Source organism: Tamandua tetradactyla, chromosome 4, assembly GCF_023851605.1.
Source record: "Tamandua tetradactyla isolate mTamTet1 chromosome 4, mTamTet1.pri, whole genome shotgun sequence".
NCBI classification, from domain to species: Eukaryota; Metazoa; Chordata; class Mammalia; order Pilosa; family Myrmecophagidae; genus Tamandua; species Tamandua tetradactyla.
Window position 1 is genome coordinate 4,913,265 of NC_135330.1, and position 25,880 is coordinate 4,939,144.

General features: G+C 38.2%; 1 protein-coding gene across 1 annotated transcript; it reads left to right on the top strand.

Moving 5' to 3' along the window:
- The first annotated feature begins 738 nt into the window (after window positions 1–738).
- Window positions 739–25,647, top strand: CTSS (cathepsin S). The gene is made up of 8 exons (XM_077156123.1): window positions 739–884; window positions 1,787–1,913; window positions 5,504–5,626; window positions 6,202–6,351; window positions 7,843–8,070; window positions 8,744–8,909; window positions 9,822–9,924; window positions 25,195–25,647. The coding sequence occupies exons 2-8, from the start codon at window positions 1,788–1,790 to the stop codon at window positions 25,292–25,294; spliced, it is 996 nt and encodes a 331-aa protein (XP_077012238.1). The 5' UTR covers window positions 739–884; window position 1,787; the 3' UTR covers window positions 25,295–25,647.
- Window positions 25,648–25,880: the final 233 nt, after the last annotated feature.

The window sequence follows — 25,880 nt, forward strand, 5'->3', positions numbered from 1 at the left end:
ACAAGTATCTGTCTGAGTCCCTGGTTTCAAATCATTTGACTATGCGCCCAGAAGTAGGACTGCTGCTCACATGGTCGTTCTATGAGCAACTTTTTGAGGAACTGTAGGGGCTCTTCTTTTTTTTTTTATTTCACAACATCATCACATCGTTGTGTATTCATCACCATGATCATTTTAGAACATCTGCATCAGTCCAGAAAAAGAACTAAAAAGAAAAAAAACATACATCCCATACCCTTTACCCCTCCTTCTCATTGACCACTAGTTTTTCAATCTACCAAATTCATTTTTACCCTTTATCCCCCCTCCCCACTATTTATTTATTTTTTGTCCTTATTTTTTTACTCATCTGTCCATAGCCTGGAGAAAGGACATGTCAGACAAGGTTTTCACAATCACACGGTCACATTGTAAAAGCTATATAGTTATACACTCATCTTCAAGAATCAAGGCTACTAGAATACAGCTCAACAATTACAGGCATTTCCCTCCAGCCACTCCAATGCAATAAACAAAAAAAGGAAATCTACATTATGCATCAGGATAACCTCTCGACTCTGTTGAAATCTCCCAGACGCTGAGACTTCATTTTGTCTCATTCCTCTCTCCGCATTTTGGTCGAGAAGGCTCTGCCAGTGTGGAGGCTCTTCGAACTGTGCTCACACTGTCCAAAGCACTGCGGGGAGAGAGCCAGAGGAAGCTGATCTAATTAGGTTTTAAATGAAACTGAAATGAAAGTTCACTTCCTCCTTGCAGATACCTCATGTGACAAGTTCCAATTTCTTTTTACAGTGAGTTCAGCTGAAGTCCTGCTGCCTTCAGGAGTTTGCAGGAGAGACTCCATTCCCAGGGCTTCCCACGGGCGTTCCTGCAAGCGCTGTCAGGTACGTACCCCTGGGCTTTCTCCTCCACTGGGTCTGAAAACAGTTCTTTCTCATTTATTTATTTTATTTGTTTAGCTTTCTGGTCTGTCAAGTTTTAAATCTTTGGTTTCAGGAAGTAACGAAGAAATCAAGTTGCCCAATTTGCCTCTTCTGTTTTTGACTAAAAAGAATCTATTTTTGAAAAGTTAATATCTGCCTGAGCACCTAAGCCTTAGGCTGAAAGGGAGCTTTCTTTGGCATGTAATTTACACGGTTGAAGTTCTAGGTCTTTTGAATGAAAAATAAAATGGAAAAGAAAGTAGAATCTAGTTCCGTGAGAGCTAGTCACTGAATGTCTGTTAAAAGTCCCTTTCAACTGAATATAGACATGGCATTTTGAAAAGTAGTTCATTGCTTCCTTTGAAATAGCTATTTAGATCGCTGGAAAAAAAAAAGTAAAGTGATCAAAGGGTGTGAAAGAAATACACGCGAGTTGTTGTCTTTTAACTACCTCTAAAGATCGAGAACATTTAAGTAGATCATTTAAGAAGATTCATATATTCAAAATTCAGGAGATAAATTGATCTTTCAGAGGTATGTCCTTCTTAGGACAATTTTTTTTTTTTTTTGAAAGGAGGAAAGGATTTCCTTTGATTAGATTTGTTGGCAAATCCTGGAAAGCTCCTGCTTTTTTTCTCCTCTAGAGGAAGTTTGGTTTACCAGATATTCAGAAATTTTTGAAAATCACTTTTTAAAGTGTTACCAAGTAATGGAAGAGGTGTTTGAGATAAATCTACAGTTACTCCTTGTGACGATATATCCCAGAAATTTTCTTGTATATTTTGATTTATAATTCATGAAAGAACGTGGTCACTTTATATGCAACAGATGGCTGCTCTTCCCGTGTTCCTTTCCCCAAACAGGATGAAGTGGCTGGGCTGGGCGCTCCTGGTCTGCTCCTGGGCCGCAGCGCAGGTGCAAAGGGACCCTACCCTGGATTACCACTGGGATCTCTGGAAGAAAACCTATGACAAACAATACAAGGAAAAGGTAGACAGGATTGCCACCCCAGCAATATAGGACCACACTGTGTGCTTTCTCCGTCTCAAAATTATGTTCTTGCAAGCGGTGTTTTCAAAAATATTATGCACTCATTTCTTGACAGATGCTATTCTTGGTTCTAGAGATATAGCAGGATGCAAAACAAAGTTCATGTTTTTATGGAGCTTTTTTACTAGTGGGAGAGACAGGAAATAAGTAACCAGCAGATATATAGTATGTTAGATGGTAATAAGTGAAGGAGAGAAAAGCAAAGCAAGGCAAGGAGGCTGGGAAGGGCCCTGTGTGATGACAGTGAGGTGGTTATTCCCTGTATATGACAGCATGGTCAGGGAAGACCCCACAGATAAGGTGACGCTTGAGCAGAGAACCGATGGCAGCCAGGGAGCTGGCAAAGTAGATAACTGGTAGCGAAGACCCCAGGCCAAGGGAAAATGAAAGCAAGGCTCCGAGAAAGGAGCGTATATAGCATATTTGAGGAACAAAAATGCTTTAGTAAAGTCCCTGGCACATAAAAGTGCTACCAATATTATTTCTTGACTCTCACTTCCCACTCTGTACTTTTGTTTTTATTTCAAATCAAGATTTCAAGACCTTAACCCTATTGCTTCAAATGACTAGATCCCATAACTTTTTTTTTTTTTTTTACATGGGCAGGCACTGGGAATCGAACCCGGGTCCTCGGGCATGGCAGGCAAGCACTCTTACCTGCTGAGCCACTGTGGCCTGCCCCCATAACTTTTTAATAAAATCTCTGAGTTTGTAAGCTAGCATTATATAGTTATTTACTTTATATATTATTTTGTATTAAAATGACCCTCTTCGTAGGTAGTGCACTGAGTTGTGTTTTTCAGGGCAATGAAGTTCACCCTTACCCAATCTCCTCCAGGGCCACACTCCCAGTTTCAAGGTTGACTAGTTCCCTGTGAGGATAATGCCACTATCTGGTTAAAATAATGCTATCCCTTTTTTTGATTGTTCAAAGAAAAACTTTTTGTGCAATTTAGGATCGCAGCTTTATTAAGTGATTCATGAACCTGGCAGCACCCCATTCAGAAAGTAGAAGGGAGTGCCCTGGACAGGAAGAAGGGCAGTACACAGCAGGCAAAGCAGAAGCGTTTGGGAAATGTTCTGATTGGATGTGAAGGTTCCTTCTTCAGAGGGGCGCCTCACAGGGTGGGGAGCACCCTGGCGCTGATGAGCAGGGCATGCGTGCCCTTTCTGGGACCCCTGGACCGAAACTGGCTTCTTATTGCCAGGAGCTGGTCATCTGCAGTCTTGTAGGGCGCCTTCCGTGTTCTCAGAAAGCCCATGTCGGTCAATTGTTTTTGTCTTTTGGAAAGATCTCTTCTCCGAAAGGCATCCCTCCTGGTATGGCCCAATACAGACAGCCGTTTTATTTTACTTAAATAATTCCAGTCCCTCAGGACGAATGAGCATGCCTTTTGATTAGCGTTCTAGTTTGCTAGCTGCCGGAATGCAATATACCAGAAACGGAATGGCTTTTAAAAAGGGGAATTTAATGAGTTGCCAGTTTACAGTTCTAAGGCCAAGAAAATGTCCCAATTAAAACAAGTCTATAGAAATGTCCAATCTAAGGCATCCATCCAGGGAAAGATACCTTGGTTCAAGAAGGCCGATGAAGTTCAGGTTTCTCTCTCAAGTGAGAAGGCACATGGCAAACACAGTCAGGGCTTCTCTCTCGGCTGGAAGGGCACATGGTGGACAAGGCATCATCTGCTAGCTTTCTCTCCTGACTTCTGGTTTCATGAAGCTCCCTGGGAGGCGTTTTCCTTCTTCATCTCCAAAGGTTGCTGGCTGGTGGACTCTGCTTCATAGTGTTGCTCTCTCTGAATCTCTCATTCTCCAAAATATTTCCTCTTTTATAGGACTCCAATAAACTAATCAAGACCCACCCAAATAGGCAGAGACATGTCGTCCCTTAATCCAGTTTAACAACCACTCTTGACTAAATCACATCATCCAGGGAGATGATCTGATTACAGTTTCAAACATACAGTATTGAATAGAGATTATTCTGCCTTTATGAAATGATTTTGATTAAAACATGGCTTTTCTAGGGGGCATATTTCCTTTCAAACCAGCACAATTAGTATACCTGATGCCTTTATCATTTATCTCAAATTTCACTTTCTTGCCATACTACAGTTATAATAATATTCTTCTACTAATTGTAATAAATGTACCACTCTAATGTAAGGTGTTAATGGGGGGGGTGTATACGGAAACTCTGTGTTTTCTGCATGATTTTTCGGTAAACCAACAGCATCCTAATAAAAAAAAAGTCAGAAAAAAAAATGCAGCAGAAGGTAAATACAGAGATCCATACTCAGACACAAATCACAAAACTGCAAAACATCAAAGAGAAAGAGAAAATCACAAAAACTGGTGACCAGAGGAACAACAACTAAGACTGACAATAGACTTCTCATCTGCAACAGCAGATACCAGAAGACAATGGTTAAGTATTTTCAAATAACTGAACATATGGAACTCTCATACATTGCTGGTGGGATTGTCAAATGGTTCAGCCACTATGGAAAACAGTCTGGCTGTTCCTCAAAAAGTTACCATATGACCCGTTATTCCACTCCTAGCTATATACCCCAAAGAATTGAAAACTGGCACTCAAACACATAGTGTACACTCACCTTTACAACAGCACTACTCACAACAGCTAAACGGTGGAAACAATCCAAATGTCCATCAATGCATGAATGGGTAAACGAATTGTGGTATATCCAGACAATGGACTATTAGTCAGCCATTAAAAAGGAATTAAGTAAAGATATATGCCACAAGGTGAAGGAACCTCAAATACATTATGCAAAGTAAAAGAAGCCAGATGCAAAAAATACAAAAAATATTTTAAATATCATGTTGCATGATTCTTTTTACATGAAATATCCAGAATAGACAAATCCATATAGACAGAACACAGATTGGTGGTTGCCAGGGCTAGGGGAAGGGGTCATAGGAACAAATGCTTAATGCCTACATAGTTTCCTTTCAGGGTTATTAACTGTTTCATAATTAGACAGATGTGGTGGCTGCACAACATCATGAAGGTACTAAATGCCATTGAATTGTTCACCTTAAAATGGTTAATTTTATGTTCTGTGAATTTCACCTCAATTGAAAAAACCTTAAAAATAACTGAAAAGAAAAACCTAGAAATTTATAATAAACTCTAAACTATTTTCTAGAATGAAGATAAAAAGAGATGTTTTAGAAAGACCTATAAAGATTAGGGAAGTTTACCATCTACAAAGGTAGCTATGCTTCAGCAAAGCAGTTTCTAAAATAACCCATATATACAGTATATTAATGAATAAACTGATTATGTTGATCAGAAAATAATATTTAATCACCAAAGCAATACAGAACAAGAAATAAGATTAATATACAACTTTAGCAGTTATATTGGATATATACTCATTTATTTACATGCTCCCAGACAGATTCACATTTAGTAGAATGCTTGATAATATGGTATTTCATTATCTAACCCTTATTTCTCCAGGAGGCAGTATAATTATGTGCTTTTCCTTTTATTTTAGAATGAGGAAATGGCACGGCGTCTCATTTGGGAAAAGAATCTGAAGTTTGTGATGCTTCACAATTTGGAGCATTCAATGGGAATGCATTCTTATGATTTAGGCATGAACCACTTGGGAGACATGGTAAGTAAATTATAAACAATCCCATTTTTTTTTGTCTGAGTATGTGTGATTTCTATCTCCCCAAGAGCAATTTAAAGGTAAACAACAATAACAATGAAAGAAAGCAGAGCTATATGTGAGCAAAGTTAGAAAAGATCATGAGATTCCTTATTTAGTCTGACTTTGACCACTTTCCTTAATAAGTCTTTTCTTTAGAGGAATGTTTAAAGCTTACAGAAAATTCTTTTGTCAGCTGCAGATCAGTGGAGAAATCGCAGATCACTGCAGAAGCTCCTTCTTAGCCCTTTCTTTAAAATGTTGCCTTGCTTTTGAACAAAAAAGTCTGTCTACCTGTAACTTCTAGTTTTTACCACTTTCTTTTTCTCCTTCCCAATGAGGGTACCTAAATGGGGTGCTACTGTAAAGTGCAAGGCTAAAAAGACCCAGGTGATTTACCCACCAGGTATTCAACAGTACCAATATTAGTTCCAAATGCCACTGTTTTTTCTCTCAATTTTTCTAATATATTCCCTGTTACAGTTACTAGATAAAAGGAAGGCTGTAAGTAAAAGGGAATATTTTTTTTTGCTTTGTAGACCAGTCAAGAAGTAGTGTCTTTGATGAGTTCCCTAAGAGTTCCCAATCAATGGCAGAGAAATATCACTTACAAGCTAAACCCTAATCAAAAATTGCCTGATTCTGTGGACTGGAGACAGAAGGGGTGTGTTACTGAAGTAAAGTACCAGGTAAGTATTATCATCCCAGGCCTCAACACTCCAGGTAGAATTCTCTTTTCCTTAAATAGTCTAACTAAATAATTTAGCAATGACTCGCACATTCTTTATGGTATTTTCTGATTATTTCTGTTATTCTTATCTTCCAGCTAAATTGTAAGCTCCTTGAGGGCAAGAGTGTATTATACTTTATTTGTATTCCCCACAGTGCTTAGAATACCAGTGGCTAGAGATGTTAAGACAAAAACTATGGATTAATCAAATAGGTCCTTAAGCAAACTTTTGTGCTGTCCCATGACTCCATGCTATCCGCTGACTACACTAAACCTTCTACCAAGAAAATTGCTTAACAAGCCATGTCCTGCCTGTGCGAAAACTCCATTCAGGAAGTTTTCCCCTTGATCTTATTATGGATTCAGGATTGAAAGAAAAAGAACTAGAGCTGAGAGTGGCTTACAAATTGAATCAGTCAAGTTAATTCATGACTAGGCTTGCCTTGTTGCACGAAGACAAAGGGCTTTATAAAACTGTTGTTCTATGTTCCTTTATTTTTCTTTAGTTTGCTTGTTAAAACAATTTTAAAAAAAAACACTACAAAAATCCTAAACTAGCAGCTAAGGGTAAAACACACGTGCCATCTTATGGGTCAGGCTGAAAGAGAAGAATCAGAGCATTCTGAGCAGTTGCCCCAGCTTGTGACCAATGAAGAAAGAAAAAATTGAATACGGCGTGAGCGATACTGCTAATTTCAGTCTTTTCCATCTAGAGATTCTTCTTTCAACTTGTTTTGGCTTCTTAAAATAAATTTTAGAAGAACTAATAAATTACACATTTAGGTATTAATTATGAAAAATGTTAATGCTCTCCTTTCCCTTAGACGCTTCCACTTTAATGGGAGATTTTGTTTTCATAAAAAACAATTTCAAAGTGTTTGGTTTGGGTAGAGAGCAAGGTGGCGGGGGGCAGAGATAGGAGCAATTGTGAAGGGCTCTGGATCCTCTGCACCCTTTTTCACCAAAGCAACTTCGTGCTTTTATGTTTGTTTTTATGCTTCCTTGTAAAATATCTTTTGATCAAAAAGTATGTGGCTAAAAAAGTTTGAAAAATGCTAACCTAGGATTAAAACTGTAATGTTTGAAGCATCGTTTGGCAGGAGGAAGGATATTTTAAGGGAATTATCCTAACTCCTCTCAAAATCACTTTATTGTAGGAATCTACAATATTATTGAGTGAAGCAAGTTGAGACTTGGTATGTGTTCTGTAAATACTGTTTCTAATATATTGAATATGGCGATTATGCTCTGAGGTCAGCCATTTGCAAACATCAATCGAAGTTGGACTTTGTCTAGAGAATAATCAAGTATTTAGTTTAACAGTGGAGAAAACTGTAGTGAGAACGACTGGAAGCTCTGGGCTGACACTGTGGGGAGCTACCCAGTCTGTGTCGTAGAAGTCTTCCTCACTGGCTCTCTATGATCGCCTTTGTGACTCTCTCTATTCCAGGGTTCCTGTGGTGCCTGCTGGGCTTTCAGTGCTGTGGGGGCCCTGGAAGCACAGTTGAAACTGAAAACAGGAAAGCTGGTGTCTCTCAGTGCACAGAACCTGGTGGATTGCTCAACTGAAAAATATGGGAATAAAGGATGCAACGGTGGCTTCATGACAGAGGCTTTTCAATATATCATTGATAACAATGGCATTGATTCAGAAACTTCCTATCCCTACAAGGCCATGGTATGTCACAAGTCAACTTGAGCCCTTCCCTCATAATCTCGTGTCTCATAACCTCACTGACTGCCTGCACTGGGTTCATGACCAGCCAATTGCTTGGAAAATATGAAAATATCCAGGTCCTACTACCTTGACCATTATGATTTTAGTTTATCCTTTCAAGTTATTTTTTCCCTGTAAGCACTTTTAAATCATAGCTGTATACACAGCAAACCTGAATTTGTAATTTCCCCTTTTCCACTCGAAATATGATTATCCTCCATATTGTTTGTTCTTTATAAACTGTCATCCTAACAGCAGATCACCTTGCAGTCATTGCCATCATCAAAAAGATTTTAAAGCTGCGCTCTGTAATGTATGCTCTTTCTGTAGCATCCCCCCACCATCCTCCTGGGAATCCGAGGGACATTGTCCTGGTAACTTTTACATGTACGAAGGTATTCACAATTTAAAAACAATAGAATAGTTCTGTTTCCTCTGTTTTTGATGAAACATGGACCTGTTAGGGTTTGGGATATCCAGTTTCTCTTTCTTTAAGAGGAAGAAAGAGACTTAGATACTTGAAACTTCAAGAAGGAAAGAAGACATATATTTGCAATCCAGAAGACAGGATATTGGTGATTTATAAAGGAAGTTGAAGCATACGTCTTTATCTGATTTACATCTCTTTTTTCAGGATGGAAAGTGCCGGTATGACCCAAAAAATAGAGCTGCCACATGTTCAAAGTACACTGAACTTCCCTATGGGAGTGAAGAGGCTCTGCAGGAGGCTGTGGCCAACAAAGGACCTGTGTCTGTTGGTATAGATGCGAGCCATCCTTCTTTTTTCCTCTACAGAAGTGGTAAAGACTCAGACATATTATCTTCTTGTTACATGCTACCCTTGCACTATAAAATAAAAAAAGAATATTCTCCTTCCCTCTCACTCCACCTGTGACTGTTTAGACAGGGTAAACAGAATCCTCCGTTTCATAGATCATACCCAGTTTCAATTGGTAAAGAAATACTTATCCCAACTTACACTAACATTTAGTGTGTTAAGTTCTTTGTGTACACATAATCCTTAAAATAACCCTATTTTACAGCTGTTTTAGTTTCCTGGCTACTAAAACAAATACCCTACAATGGGTTAGCTTAACAACTAGAATGCATTGGCTCACGGTTTCAGAGGCTAGAAGACCTGCTTCCTCCAGGGGCTGCTCCCTTCTGGATGGCCGGCAATCCTGGGGTTTCTTGGCTTCTCTGTCATATGGAAGTGCACAAGGAGGCTTCTTCTCCTTTCTTTTCTGGGCTCCATAGATCTCCAGCTCCTGGCTGCTCCCTGTGATGTCTCTTTCTGTGTCCATTTCTGTATTAGATAAAGTAGAAGATTATAATCTTTTTTTTAAACCGTCACCTTAAAGAGCATTTAATCTAGTAAAGGATGAAAATATATGGAACAACTTCAGAACATACAGAAAGAAATCCCATAACTGACTGTATATGTTAAAAAATAATTAACAAAAGGTAGAAGCTTATCAAAAGTTTCTGAGGGAACTGTGATTGGATTGATGCCAGATTTTGACAAGAAAACTAATGAGTATGCATTGGTGGGAAGGAATTATGAGCTCTAAATAGTTTAAACATGTTCTCCTAACAATTTTAATAACTTTCCATATATTCAAAACAGTCTAATAAAAGGTAGTAGCATTTTTTTACCCTCCTTCATTGTCACATAGCATCAACTACTCTCTCCACCCATGCCTTGTGTCCAGGTGTCTACCACGACCCAGCCTGCACGCAGAGTGTGAATCACGGTGTGCTGGTGGTCGGCTATGGAAAGCTGAATGGGAAAGACTACTGGCTTGTGAAGAACAGGTACAGTACATTCTCATATTAATGTATATTTAAGTAAAATCAGAAATTGGAAGGAGCTTCAATAAATGTCTCCTGGTGATTATGATGATGACCATGATATGACAACAATAAACATTTTTAGCATCTTTCAAAGTGTGACATTCTAAATTACTCAGTGCTTCATTTCTTCACTTTTCTGCCTCCGGCGCTTTGTTTTTATGGTTTATCCTCTTTGACACTTCTCTGATCATTTCTTCTCGGCCTCCTTGATGAGCTCCTCTTCCTCTGCTTCCTCCGTAAATGTTGGTATTTTCCCCCCAAGGCTCCATCCTCTGCCTATTGTTCTTCTTATTCTATATTCTTCTTAGATACCATCATTCTATCCTTATGGTTTCAACTCTAACCTACATGCAGATGGCTCTAGCTCCAGCTCTGAACTCTGCCCTGAACTTCAGACTTCTTTATCTTGATATGTCCACTTACGTGTATCTTAGCGTCTCTGAACTTTAACATGTCCAAGGAATTCAGTCCCTTCTCCAGCATACTGCTCCTCCTCTAGAATTTCTCACTTCAGTAAATGGCAACATCCTATAACAGTGTCTTCCGGTTAGATACTCTGGATTAATCCGAGACACCCCCACCACCACCCCATCCAGATCCAAAAGACAACAAGTCCAACTAATTTTATCTTATATCTATCCTTGCTTCTGTTCCCACTCTATTTCTTCTATTGCTGCCCTGGTTCAAACCTCCCTTCCCTGGAGTAGGCTTTTCACTGGTCTCTTTTACTCCTAGATCCATTTTTTCACCCCTGCTGCCAATGGGGTTTGTCTAAGACTGGAGTCTGAGCTTCTACTTAATATTATTCAGCAAAAAATTAATGTTCCCTAGTAGAGCAGACAAGGTCTTCTGAGTCATGGTGCCTGCCTCACCTCCTGCCACTTGGTGTTTCACACTTTTCTCTCTAGTTCCCATATATGCCATTTTATCTTAAATGTCATTATATCTTGGTTATGCTGTTGCCTTTGCCAGAACAATCTTTTCCTCCTTTGTTTACTCCTCCTTTTCCTTCAAAACCAGCTCAGGCATTACCTACTACAGAAAATGTTCCTTAAATCTTCAAAAGGTCTTTTTTCTATGTTCCCAAAATGGCCTACACACACTGAATCAAAGCATTTTGTACATTATATTTTAAATGTATATTTACATACTTATGGCTCCAAATTCTGTATACCTTCAGAGTAGAGATTATATCCGCAGCACAGCACTTGACACATAATGGCCCCCCAATACATGAATTGAACTGACAGCTATCTTATCATAAACAAAAGGAATGTAGCTCTTAGAGGGAAAAGTTGGAGGAAATATAAAGAATTGAGACTTTTAAGCATAATTGAAGTCTCCCCTTAAATCTTTACTGGAAGTATATAGCCTATAAATCATAAACAAACAAATAAAAAGTAATTCTTTCTGTTTGGCTGGTGCTTCCCTGCTTTTCTCATGTTGGAACACACATAGAAGATGATAATATCTGTATGGCCCATTGAGAAGGCATCTTGGTTCATTTATAACCTGTTCACAGCACTGATAAACTTGGGTTTAGACAAGTAATCATTTTGTTTTGTTTAATGAAGCAATACTTTCACTCATATTTTTCTGACTCCCTAAGGGATTCCCTGCGATGGGTCCTCCAAATTCCTTTCTCTATTGAAAGGGCTCTTCTTGAAAATCATTCATATATTTGTGTTTAAATTCAAAATTTCTCCTGAACACTCATTCATTCAACAAGCATTTACTAGGCCCCTATGATGTGATGGGCATTATCTGGACCCTGGAAATACAAAAATTAATCAGAAACCATCCTGTCCTAAAAGAATTCACCATCCAGTGAGAAATTAGATATATTTTTAAACAATAAAATACAATACAAATGGAATAATTATATATGTCTAAATGGCTATGAGGCCACAGAGGAGGGACTGTCTAACTGTCTAAAGCTCCACAGAGAAGGCACTACTTGCACTGAGTGAAATTGCTTGTGTATTGGAGGAGGAAAATAAGTTGCCCAGTGACCCAAAAAAGCATATGTATTGGCACAGAAATGTGGCAGATTTCTGTTCTCTATTTAACCCTCTATTGTATTTATTTCTAGTCCATAGCACTCTCTTGGTTCATTTTTCATATCACTTTAGTCTCACTTCTGAGATGATTTTTTTCCACCCATCCCTTATATGAGTTTGCTTTACCAACACACACTCATCTGCTCTTTGAGTTTCAACCATTGAAATCCTGTTCACAATTTCTAAAAATCACCCATCTACTAAGCAACAGCCTTCCCTATTAACTTCCTTGTCAGGTGCACTTTAAAAATCCAGATTTCCACCAACCCACCCAACTACCATTCACAACAGACACACACACACCTCGCTCTCACAATCAAAAGGTCTAAAATCAAATTCCTCTCTCCCACCATCCCACCTCTCCCTCTCCCTATTCCCTGAGAAGGATTTTAGAGCAAGCTCAAGGTAAATCATTACTTATTTTGGGTAATACAGCACCAGCCTTGGGTTATCAAAGCCTTGGCATAATCTTGGACTTCCCTTTCTCTCCCTCAACCCAATATAAAAATTGATTCATATTTTGTATCTACCTTCTCTTTTCTATTCACAATAGCCCTGCTCCAATCCAGATTCCACCCTCACTCAGCTATGGAGTAGCTTTAAATTATAGATCATGTTAACCCATGTTCAAAAATTCTAAATAGTTCAAAACAAAGTCCAAACTTCTGGCCAGGCATTCAAGGTTCTCCATTATCTTGCTTTCCATATTATTTCATAGTCTTTTCCTCTTCTATATTTTCATACACCCCCACTCACACTCTGACCACAAAGGAGACTATTTACTTATCATTCTCTACGTTTACAGAGTACTTACCCATCTCTGTTTCTTTAGTCCTGTTGTTTCATCTTTCTGAAATTCCCTTGAAAGTCATTGCTGCCTACAGAAATTCTGCCAGTCTATGGTGAAGTGGGCATTCTTGAACATTCTGGTGAGAGAGTGAATTGTGATAATCCTTCAAAAAAGTGATTTAACAATATGAATTAAGAACTTTTATAATGCTCACATTTTTCATCCCATTATTGGAATCTATAGGAAGAAAATAATCCTAAATATGGGGAGAACTTCATATCCAGTTTATATAAATTGTAGCATTCTTTTTTAATAGTGAAAAGCAGTAAGCAACCAAAAACACCTTGCTATAGGGATAAAATTAAATAGACCATGATATAATTAACCCCTTGCATTAAAAATTATATTTATTTATACAATTATCAATAACCTAGTAAAATACTTGGGATATATGTTTAAATGGAAAATAATTAAGCACAAAATTTATATACAATATAATTACAAAGTTAAAAATAGTATGCCCAATCTTCCTTTTATACTAAAGGAGTAAAAGAAATTAATAATCGTTAATAATGGCTGTGTTTGCCTATCGTTAGTAATGTTTCCTAGCTTGTCTTTACAAGCAAGCTATTATTTTTTTAATGAGGAGAAAACATTAGACATCCTATCCATTCTTCAAAACCTATCTCAGATGTTACCTCCTCCATATTCCCGTTCATTTACTCACAATTGTTTCTCTAACGTCTAAGCTTAAGCAGTGCTTTATACATTCTATTATAGCGATCAGTACATTGTACCTTCTGTTACAGCTTTTTTGTCAACCCTGATCATTTACTAGAATATAAATTCTTGACGTTAGGATAGTTGTAACAGTTTGCTAAAGCTGCCAAAATACAATATGCCAGAAATGAATTGGCACTTATGAAGGAGATTTATTAAGTTACAAGTTACAATTCTAAGGCCGTGAAAATATCCAAATTCAGGCATCAACAAGAGGATACCTTCACTCTAGAAAGGCCAATCAAGTCCAGGATTTCCTTCTCACGTGGGAAGGCACATGGCAACATCTGCTTCCTTCTCTGGGCTTCTGGTTTCAACTGGCCCTCAGCAGCTACAAGCATCTGTGTCTGCATTTTCTCCAAAATGTTCTCCTTATAAAGGACTCCAGTAAGCTATAATTAAGACCCACCTTGAATGGGCAGGGTCATATCTTCATGGTAACAACCTAATCAAAAGATCCCACCCAAAGTTGGGTAAGTCACATTTCCATGCAAACAACCTAATCAAAAGGTCCCACCCAACAATAGGTCTGCCCCCATGAGACTGGCTTAAAAGAACATGGCTTTTCTGGTGTACATAACAGTTTCAAACCAACACATCAGTCTTTTATTCATTTTTACATCTTCATTCATGCATTAATTCAACAAATATATATATTGTATACCTAACATATGCCAAGCACAGTACTAGACACTGGAGATTTGGTGCTACAATCCTGCAAGATACTCATAGTTTAATATAGTCAAGGAAACAGGTACATGCATTACAGATCATTGCAATAAAATGTGATAAATGTTAATTTAGAGGTATGCATAGGTTGCAGCAGAAGCACAGAAAAGTACTTGGCCTGGCCTGGAGATACAGGGAAGGCTGCTTTGAGAGGTTATTTGATTGAATCTTGAAAGGCAAGAAGTAATTCACCGAGTGAAAAAGAGCAATCAGAGCAGAGGGCGCTAAATATGCAAAAGCCTAGAAGTGAAGGAAAAGAAATGAGTTAGGGGAACTGCATGTCCTTTTCAAAAGGATGAAGCATCAGGTGACTATTAGAGAGATGTGAGCTAGGCAAGGACCAAGTAGTAAAAGATTACAGTTTTTGTTGATACTAAGTCCCAACAAGGACCAATTAGACATGGGCATGAATTCCACAGAGGTGCAATCAAACAAGCTCCTCCTGGATCATCAAACGTGTTCTTAGTGACCTTTTAAAAGATTGTATGATGTCATTTTCAATGCTACCAAATAAACCTCAAGTAGTAGAATGAGGCATCTTCCTCTATTTAGCCTTTTTTTCCCTTTGTTTTTTTTTAATTTATTTTTTAGAGAAATTGTAGATTTACAGAACAAGCATGCATAAAATACAGGGTTTGCTGCATATACCACCCTATCATAACACCTTGCACTGAGGTACATTTATTACAATTGAGGAAAGCACATTTTTATCATTGTACTATTAACTATTGCCCATGGTTCAATTTAGGAGTCACTGTTCGTGTCATGCAGTTACATGGATTCTTTTTTTTATTCTAGTACCAAATATAAAAGCTAACTTCTCTCATTTTATACCACGTTCAAATACATAATTCAGTGCTGTTAATTGCATTCACAATGTTGTGCTGCTATCAGCACACCATCCACTACCATTGATTTGGACAGGTGTTCTGGCCCATGCCTTCCAACTAGCTACTATCCATCAGTGAGCAACGAATTAGCAGAGTGTGTCTATGTTGTTGGCACTTTGGTTTGCAATTTTACTGCCAGATTTTTTAAGGAGCGTGGTTCAGAGGTGGGCTCCTCAGCTCATAAAAGATATATATTGAGCAGCATAAATCTTGCTTGGGCCTCCTCTTTGACTTCCCAGGATTAACTGTCTGTGAACTCAGAGTTGAAAGGGACTTGAGAGATCATTTCATCCAATACCTTCACTTACGAGGAAAGGGAAGGATAGAATAAATAATCCAACTAATTAGTATCAGACATGGGCCTAGAACCTAAGCTTCCTCTGAGCTCAGTGAACTTTCAGATTCCCAATCTTACCTGACAATCAGAATTAACCAAGAAACTTTTGAAATTATAACTTCTTGAGTAATGCTCAGCCTTACTGAATTGGAATCTCTTGGGTAAGACAAAGGAATCTAGATTTTTAAGACATTCTACAATTAACTGAGGATACAAATGTTTAAGAAGTATGCATGACTCCACCCTGCCTTCCATGTCAATTACTTAAGAGGTAACAAAGTTTTTATTGGACTTAGACCCCTTAATAGTTTATTTAGTCTCCTTTTTTTCTTTTTTTTTTTTTTTTTTTTTTTTTTTTTTTAAAGAGGGAGGAAGGGAAGGAAAGACAGAGAGAAGGAAGGAAGGAAGGAAGAAAGGGAAACATCTTTAAACATTTTCTTGTTTTATTGTATTTTGTTTGTTTTTTTTACATGGGCTGGGGCCGGGAATCGAACCGAGGTCCTCCGGCATGGCAGGCAAGCACTTTGCCCGCTAAGCCACCGCGGCCCGCCCTTAGTCTCCTTTTAATATAATCTTTCTGGAATGTATATGACATTGATCCATGTCCCCAATTTTTCTTCCCTTTCTGGGTTTGGGTATTTAGCTTCTTCATATAATACAATTTAGCATATTGAATAAAAGCATTAACCTAGAAGGCAGTCAGACCTTGGCTAGATTCCTAGCTCTCATTACTGCCTTTGGGCAGATTTTATAACTTCAGCCCTCAGCTTCCTCATCTGTAAAATAAGGATATTAGCCTCAAGGTTATAATAAGAATTAAATAAGATAATATATGTAAAGTACTTAGCAAATAGTGCCTAGCACACAAGTTTCCAATAAATGATGGCTATTATTTTTATTATTATTAATCCTCCTATGTGTCCCTATAAAAAGAACACAGTACAATGTAGAAAACCATGCCTTCAATAACATTCCAATAGTAAATACAATAATAAGTTTTATAGCATGTCTTCATTATGTATAATAAGATAGGTCAGGACGTATATGACAAACCCATAGCCAGCATCATGCTCAATGGAGAGAGACTGAAAGCCTTCCACCCTAAAGATTAGGAATGAGCAAGGATGCCCTCTGTCACCAATATTATGCAACACTGTACTAGAAGTTCTAGCTAGAGCAATCAGGAAGGACAAAGAAATAAAAGGCATTTTAAATTTAAAAAAAACCAAGAGGCACAAATGCAAGAGAAAATGTGGAGAAAGAGATGTACTTATTCACTGCTGGAAGGGAAAGTTGGGAGGTGCAGCCACTCCAGAGGGCAGCGTGGTGGTTCCACAGGAGGCCAGGGGTGGTGTTGCCATAGGATCTTTCAACCCCTTGCTGGAGGAACTGAGAGTGGGAACATGATGAACATTTACACACTGGTGTGTATATGATGGCAGTGTTCCCAATTCACAATGGATGGAGGTGGCCTAAGGATACAATGACTGAGGAATGGAAGGTTTATACAAACAATGGACTACTAAGTTGGTGCAAGAAAGAATGAAGTTGTGAGGCATGCAACTAGATGAATGAACCTTAAGGACAGTATGTTGAATAAAATATCAGAAACAAAAAGACAAACGACAAATATTATCCTGCCTCACTCTTATGGACTAACTATAACATACAAACTCAGAGAATTGAAGTTGAGAGCATGGGTTATTAGGTTGAGCCAGTTGCAAATGGTCCTAGATCTTAAACTCTTACAGCAGTAACATCTGTTCTAGAGTTCTGTTATTTCTAAATTCTGAGATCCTGAGTCATTTGTTTATAACTTCATTATTCCCTGTAACCTCAGGTATTTATTTGATATATGAGGTCCTGAGTTAGAGTACTGAACCTATGAACATTAGCATTATCCCATACAGCAGCTGTTTAAATACTTGAAAAAGTGATCATACTTTGACTAGAGATATTTATGAGTCTCATCTGGACAGGACTAAGGTAAAGAAAAATACAGGGTAAGAGACTTTATGATCTATATTTTAGAAATTCAACTTCCATGTGAAATGAAAGGGAGAGATGTTTATTTGGTGCAAAATTTGTATTTTGATTAGTGTATTATCTGTTTTAACTTGTATGGTCAGATTATTTGAACACCATGACTACATGGAATCTTGAATAGGGTGTGAGATCTTGTTGGTTTGTATCAGGTTGGTGTGATGACCCAATATATTCCAGAGTGAAATGGGCAGATAATAAAAAGTATTTGCCAAATCCACTTGGGGACAGGTGAGAAAGGATGAAGTATTCAACTTCTCAATCTGGGACACTCCTGATATTTTTGCAAGCACTGTTGACAACCAATTCAATAAGTTGAGCCCTTGATCTTGGGGATCACACCTACGAAACTTATTCTTGCAAAGGACAAGCTATTTTTATTTATAATTATGCCAAAGAGTCACCCCCAAATAACTTCTTTTGCTGCTCAGATGTGGCCTCTCTCTCTCTAGGCTTGCTTGGCAGGTGAACTCACTGCCCTCCCCAGTACAGGGGACATGACTCCCAGGGGTGTAGATATCCCTGGTAACATGTAACAAGACTCCCAGGATGAGCCAGGACCTGACATCATCAGATTGAGAAAGGCTTCTTTGCCCCCAAATGGGGTAAGAGTGAAATGAGACAAAATAAAGTGTCAGTGGCCGAGAGATTTCAAACAAAGTCAAGAGGATATCCCAGGTGTGTCCAAGATGGTGGCTTAGCAATGTGTGCGTTTTAGTTCGTCCTCCAGAACGACTACTAAATAACCAGAAACAGTACAGAATAGCTCCTGGAGCCACGTCAGTGACTGGACACACAGCGTACCCCAGTCTGGACCAGCTGGAACAGCTGCGAGCCTCCCCAGAACCGTGAGTTCTCCAAGCCATGGTGGCTGGTGCCCCTCCCCCACAGGCTGCTTCCCAGAGGGGAAAGGAAACAGACTTTATCAGCAACAGGGGCTGAGCCCAACCAAACACCAATTGTGGAATTAATTAACAAATTCTGACTACTAAAAATAGGCCCCCAGCTCAGGTGAACCTGGTCAAAGTGGAGGTCGCTCATTGGGCTAACAGAAAAAGAGGAAAGGGGAGGAAATGGAGGTTTTTGTGGCTGTGTTTCTACAGAGGCTTGGTTGCCTCTGGATTCAGCAGTGGGACTTCTCGGGCTGCAACTGCCCCAGGCATAGGCAGAAATGGGCTGCATTCAGGGTTTGTTCCTGCCTGTGCCTTCCCCAAGGGAGGGGTGAAGCCCAACTCAGGTGGAATCCCTCCCTCAAGGAATTCAGACACCAGGGCTTGGCAATTTGAAGCCATTAAAACCAGCCTACAACCTCTCCTCTGTCTCCACCACGCCCCCAGCAGGGAGAGTCTGCCAAAGCTAAAGGTGCCACATCATCTTATGCTGGTGGGACCCGCAGACACACAAGCGCCACATACTGGGGAGGATAAGAAAAACAGAGCCCAGAGACTTCACAGGAAAGTCTTTTAACCTACTGGGTCTCACCCTCAGGGAAAACTGATGCAGGTGACTCCTTCTCCCTGATAGGAGGCCAGTTTAGTCTGGGAAAACCTGGCTGGAGTCTATAATACCTACGTAGACCCTCCTAAGGGTGGTGGTGGGGGAAAGACACCATACAAGCAGGGCAAGAAACAAGAAAACAAGAACCAAAAAATTATCCTCTGTTAAACAAAACCTAAGCTAGAGGTCCAGAAAAAGCTGAACTGAATGTTAAAGAACAGATAGACAACAAAGTCACCCAGCAAGAAAACCCTAGTTAAAAGAAGTGGAAGCAATCCCCAGAATAAACTAATTAAGGTAATTAAATGTCTAAATGCCAGCAAAAAATAATAAATCACACCAGGAAAATTGAAGATATGGCCCAGTCAAAGGAACAAACCAATAGTTCAAATGAGATACAAGAGCTGAAAAAATTAATTCAGAATATACGAACAGACATGGAAAGCCTCATCAAAAACCAAATCAATGAATTGAGGGAGGATATGAAGAAGGCAAGGAATGAACAAAAAGAAGAAATGGAAAGTCTGAAAAAACAAATCACAGAACTTATGGGAATGAAAGACACAGTAGAAGAGATGAAAAAAACAATGGAAACCTACAATGGTAGATTTCGAGAAACAGAGGAAAGGATTAGCGAACTGGAGGATGGAACATCTGAAATCCGACAATAAACAGAAACTATAGGGAAAAACATGGAAAAATATGAGCAGGGACTCAGGGAATTGAATGATAATATGAAGAGCATGAACATACGTGTTGTGGGTGTCCCAGAAGGAGAAGAGAAGGGAAAAGGAGGAGAAAAACTAATGGAAGAAATTATCACCGAAAATTTCCCAACTCTTATGAAAGACCTAAAATTACAGATCCAAGAAGTGCAGTGTACCCCAAAGAGAATAGATCCAAATAGACGTTCTCCAAGACACTTACTAATCAGAATGTCAGAGGTCAAAGAGAAAGAGAGGATCTTGAAAGCAGCAAGAGAAAAGCAATCCATCACATACAAGGGAAACCCAATAAGACTATGTGTAGCCACAGTGGTCAAAACAGCATGGTACTGGCATAAAGATAGATATATTGACCAATGCAATCGAATAGAGTGTTCAGATATAGACCTTCTCATCTATGGACATTTGATCTTTGATAAGGCAGTCAAGCCAACTCATCTGGTACAGAATAGTCTCTTCAATAAATGATGCCTAGAGAACTGGATATCCATATGCAAAAGAATGAAAGAAGACCCATATCTCACACCCTATACAAAAGTTAACTCAAAATGGATCAAAGATCTAAACATTAGGTCTAAGACCATAAAACAGTTAGAGGAAAATGTAGGGAAATATCTTATAAATCTTATAATTGGAGGCAGTTTTATAGATCTTACACCCAAAGCAAGAGCACTGAAGAAATAAATAAATAAATGGGAAGTCCTCAAAATTAAACACTTTTGTGCATCAAAGAACTTCATCAAGAAAGTAAAAAGGCAGCCTACACAATGGGAGACAATATTTGGAAATGACATATCAGATAAAGGTCTGAATTTATCTGAGAATTTATAAAGAGAGTGTTCAACTCAACAACAAAAAGACAGCCAATCCAATTACAAAATGGGAAAAAGACTTGAACAGACACATCTCAGAAGAGGAAATACAAATGGCCAAAAGGCACATGAAGAGATGCTCAACGTCCCTGACCATTAGAGAAATGCAAATCAAAACCACAATGAGATATCATCTCACACCCACCAGAATGGCCATTATCAATAAAACAGAAAATGACAAGTGGTGGAGAAGATTTGGAGAAAGAGGCACACTTATTCACTGTTGGTGGAAATGTCAAATGGTGCATCCGCTGTGGAAGGCAGTTTGGCGGTTCCTCAAAAAGCTGAATATAGAATTGCCATATGACCCAGCAATACCATTGCTAGGTATCTACTCAGAGGACATAAGGGCAAAGACACAAACGGACATTTGCACACCAATGTTTATAGCAGCATTATTTACAATTGCAAAGAGATGGAAACAGCCAAAATGTTCATCAACAGACCAGTGGCTAAACAAACTGTGGTATATACATACAATGGAATATTATGCAGCTTTAAGACAGAATAAACTTATGAAGTATGTAACAACATGGATGGACCTTGAGAACATTATGCTGAGTGAGACTAGCCAAAAACTAAAGAACAAATACTGTATGGTCTCACTGATATGAACTGACATTAGTGAATAAACTTGGAATATTTCATTGGTAACAGAGACCATCAGGAGATAGAAATAGGGTAAGATATTGGGTAATTGGAGCTGAAAGGATACAGACTGTGCAACACGACTGGATACAAAAACTCAGAAATGGACAGCACAATACTACCTAACTGTAATACAATTATGTTAAAACACTGAATGAAGCTGCATGTGAGAATGATAGAGGGAGGAAGTGTGGGGACATAAATGAAATCAGAAAGAAAGATAGATGTTAAAGATTGAGATGGTATAATCTAGGAATGCCTAGAGTGTATAATAATAGTGACTAAATGTACAAATTTAAAAAATGTTTTTGTAGGAGGAAGAACAAAGGAAAGTTATTATTGCAGGATGCTGAAAATAGATGTTAATTAATATTTTTAAATGTCACCTTATGTGTGAGACTAAAAAATGTTTGTTACAAAATTTATATTTTGACTAGTGCATTTCCTAATATAACTTATGTAGATAGTTTGATTGAACACCATAAGTACTTGGAATCTCAGGTAGGACATGAGATTTTGTTGGTTTGTCCAGAGTGATGTCCCGATGAATCCCAGAGTGATTCATCAGTGAGTGGAAAAGTATTTGCAAAGCCCCCTTCCAGGAATGGTGATAACAGGGAGAAATGCAACTTCCCCAAGTTGAATTCTTGATATTCTCACAAGCAGTGTGGACAACCAAAGCTATAGGCTGAGCCCCCAGTCTTGGGGTTTGTTCACATGAAACTTAACCCCACAAAAGATAGGTCAAGTCTACTTAAAATTTAGGCCTAAGAGTCACCCCCAAGAGAGCCTCTTTTGTTGCTCAGATGTGCCATCTCTCTCCAGCCAGCACAACAAGCAATCTCACCACCCTCCCCCTGTCTAAGTGGGACATGACTCCTAGGGGTGTGGATCTTCCTGGCAATGTGGGACAGAAATCCTAAAATGAGCTGAGACTCAGCATCAAGGGATTGAGAAAAACCCTAGAATGAGTCGAGACTTAGCATCAAGGGATTGAGAAAACCTTCTTGACCAAAAGGGGTAAGAGTGAAATGAGACAAAGTATCAATGGCTGAGAGATTCCAAACAGAGTGGAGAGGTTGTCCTGGAGGTTATTCTTATGCATTAAGTAGCTATCATCTTGTTATTCAAGATGTAATTGAAAGGGCAGGCCACGGTGGCTCAGCAGGTAAGAATGCTTGCCTGCCAAGCCCGACCACCCAGGTTCGGATTCCCGGTGCCTGCCCATGTAAAAAAAAAAAAAAGATGTAATGGATGCCTGAAAATGTAGAGCTGTGTTCCAGTAGCCATGTTTCTTGAGGATGATTGAATAATGATACAGCTGTCACAATGTGACTGTGTGATTGTGAAAACCTTGTCTCTGATGCTCCTTTTATCTACCTTGTCAAGAAACGAGTAGAATATATGGAATAAAAATAAATAATAAGGAGAGCAAATGTTAAAATAAATTTAGTTTGAAATGCTAGTGATAAATGAAAGTGAGGGGTAAGGAGTATGGTATGTATAATCTTTTTTGTTTCTGTTCTTGTTTTATTTCTTTTTCTGTTGTCTTTTTATTTCTTTTTCTGAATTGATGCAAATGTTCTAAGAAATGATGAGTATGCAACTATGTGATGATATGTATGTAGAACAGAATTATATGTTAAAAAAAAAAAAGGATATCCCGGAGGTTATTCTTATGCATTATACAAATATACCTTTTTAGTTTATGGTGTATTGGAGTGAACTGTGTTCCAGTAGCCTTCATTCTAGAAGGGGATTGTATAACAATATAGCTTTTACAGTATTATTGTGAAAACCTGTGTCTGATGCTCCATTTGAGTAAAAATAAGGATAAAAAATAAATAACAGTGTGGGATAAAGGGCAAAAAGTTGGGTACATTGAAATACTGGTGTTTAAATGGAGGGAGGGGTGAGGGGTATGGGATGTATGAGTGTTTTCTTTTTTCTTTTCATTTCTTTTTCTGGAATGATACAAGTGTTCTAAAAGTGATCATGGTGATGATACACAACTATGTGATGGTATTGTGACTCATTATTTGTATAGTATGGTTGGACTGTGTGTGTTTGTAGATTTCTAAATAAAATTAGTATATAAAAGAAAAATATAAGATAGGCCAATAATTTAATGTCAAAGCACAATTGAGTAAAAACTATTTTGATTAGTGTTTTTACTCTCCAATCGTTTCACTTAATCCAGAAATAAAATATAAAGCATCATTCTAGGTAAGAAATGATGAACTACCTATAGGCAGCAGAAATTTTAATGTTATACTATCTGATCAGATGTTGATGTATTTTGGATAGTCTATTCTTCTGGTTATATGCAAATCCATAAATTTAGAAAGCTAGCTAAGCTAGAGATACAATTGCTATCCACTTAGAAAAGTTTAGAAACCAAAAAGGACACGAATTTTAAATAGGACAGTGGCAATTAAATGAAAGAAAACAAAGTAACCCCTGAAAGAATTTGAGGAGTAAGAATTTGAGGAGTGACCAGAGAGTGAAGAGAAAATAAGGACATGATAGTATCTTAAAGCAGAGCAAGAACTGAGGTAGGAATAGACAACATGCTAAATGGTATAGAAAGAGAATATTTAAGACTTCTTAAAGCACAGCACTTTAAAGCTTTGCCACTTACCTTCCTGCAATAAACCAGCACTCCTTAGTTTCTCCATTGCAAGCAAAAATACAACCTTCCTTTGAGTCCCTGAGCAAAAATTTGCAATTATGTGGATGTGATTAACTCCACTGAATTGTATGCTTATTGTATGTGTGTTACCACAATTTAAAAAAAGAGAGAGAGAGAAACTAAAGAGACAGTGACATTTAAATGCAATTGTCAGACCCTGGATGGGATCAAACTATGGAGAAAATGCACAAAAAGACCTCATTGGGACAGCTGAAAGAAACGGAACACAGACTGTATGGTTTAATGACACAAATTTTTAAAATTTATATCTGTACTTATGGTGGTTACAAAAGTGAGTGTCCTTCTTCTCAGGAAATATATGTGTAACTGTCGAGTGTTAGGAACATGATATATGCAACCCACACTCGCAATGTTCAGAAAATAGACAGACAGATGGATGAAATAACACATGTGGCAACGCGCTAATACCTGATACATCTGAGTATCTGGGTGGGGAGTATGATGGAGTTTGTTTTAATTTGCTGAAGCTGGTGAAATGCAATATACCAGAAATGGGTCAGCTTTTACAATGGAAATTCATTAACTTACAAACTTACAGTTCTGAGGCCGTGAAAAATGTCCAAATTAAGGCATCAACAGGATGATCCCTTCTCTGAAGACCAGCTGCTGGTGAACTTGGGCCCTTCTGTCTGATAACAAAGCACATGGCAACATCTGCTGAGCCTTCTCTCCAAGGTTTTCATTGTTTCCAGCTTCTGCTTTCAGTAGCTATCTGCCAGTTTCTCTGGGGCTTTTTCTGTGAGCTTCTCTTAAATTCATCTCTATGTGATTTTTCTACTTTTTGTTTGTTTGTTTGCATGGGCAGGCCCCGGGAATCGAACCCGGGTCTCTGGCATGGCAGGTGAGAACTCTGCCCCTGAGCCACCATCGCACCATCCCATCTCTATGTGTTTTACCCTCTTATGAAGAGGACTGGGATAGACCTTTTATTGTTTTCCTTAGGTATTCATTCTATTCATCGGTATAGTGCTACAGCCTTCCAAACTATCCTTAGAAAATTGTCTAAAAGTCCTAGGGAACATATTATATTATTTTGTTTTACTTATTTTTATATATAGATTTTAGTGGGAAAACCCAAAAGATAAAAAGTTGATGATATGATTTTATTTTATTCATTCATAATTTTCTGTTATTTCTTTTTGTAAAGCTGGGGCCTCAACTTTGGTGACCGTGGGTATATTTGGATGGCAAGAAATAGTGGAAATCATTGTGGAATTGCTAATTTCCCCTCTTACCCAGAAATCTAGAAGACCTCTTCATTTCATAACAAGTCAAGAAAGATGAACCACTTTCTCCCAACTTAATTTTACCTGTTGTAACCAGTAGAATTAAGTGAATCAGGATCCAAGTGATGTTACTGTACTAATTTAAAAACATAGTTCGACACTTCTACTTTTTTAACTTTGTGGATCTTGGGAAAAAGTTTGGTAAATAAATTAATAATATACTGTAGATACAGTTGTATGATAATGGGTCGACCTAAAACAATTGGTTATGTTTGTCATTGTTGTATTTTATACTGTGTTTTCTTAAGTCCCCCAATATCCTTTTGTATCTTTGGGACATATATATACTTAATAAATATGTCTTTTCAAATTCCTATCATTGCCATATATCATTCTTTTCTTATTCTTGGGTAACTATTATAATCTATCACACACTGAGGATGTAAATTGTGGTGTGCTGCTGATGAGGTAGAGCAACTTCGATAGAAGAAACGAAACAATTAAATTATAAATGTCCTGAAGACTTACTTTGCACATAGATGATTTAGTAAAAAAATTTTTAATGAATGATGTTTAAGAAATCAAATGCTTAAAAGAGAATCTGTTT

Coding starts and splice junctions, on each gene's coding strand:
- CTSS (XM_077156123.1), top strand. CDS start 1,788: ATGAAGTGGCTGGGCTGGGCGCTCCTGGTCTGCTCCTGGGCCGCAGCG. Junction 6,352..7,842: donor TTACTGAAGTAAAGTACCAG/GTAAGTATTATC, acceptor TCTCTATTCCAG/GGTTCCTGTGGTGCCTGCTG. Junction 8,910..9,821: donor TTTTTTCCTCTACAGAAGTG/GTAAAGACTCAG, acceptor CCTTGTGTCCAG/GTGTCTACCACGACCCAGCC.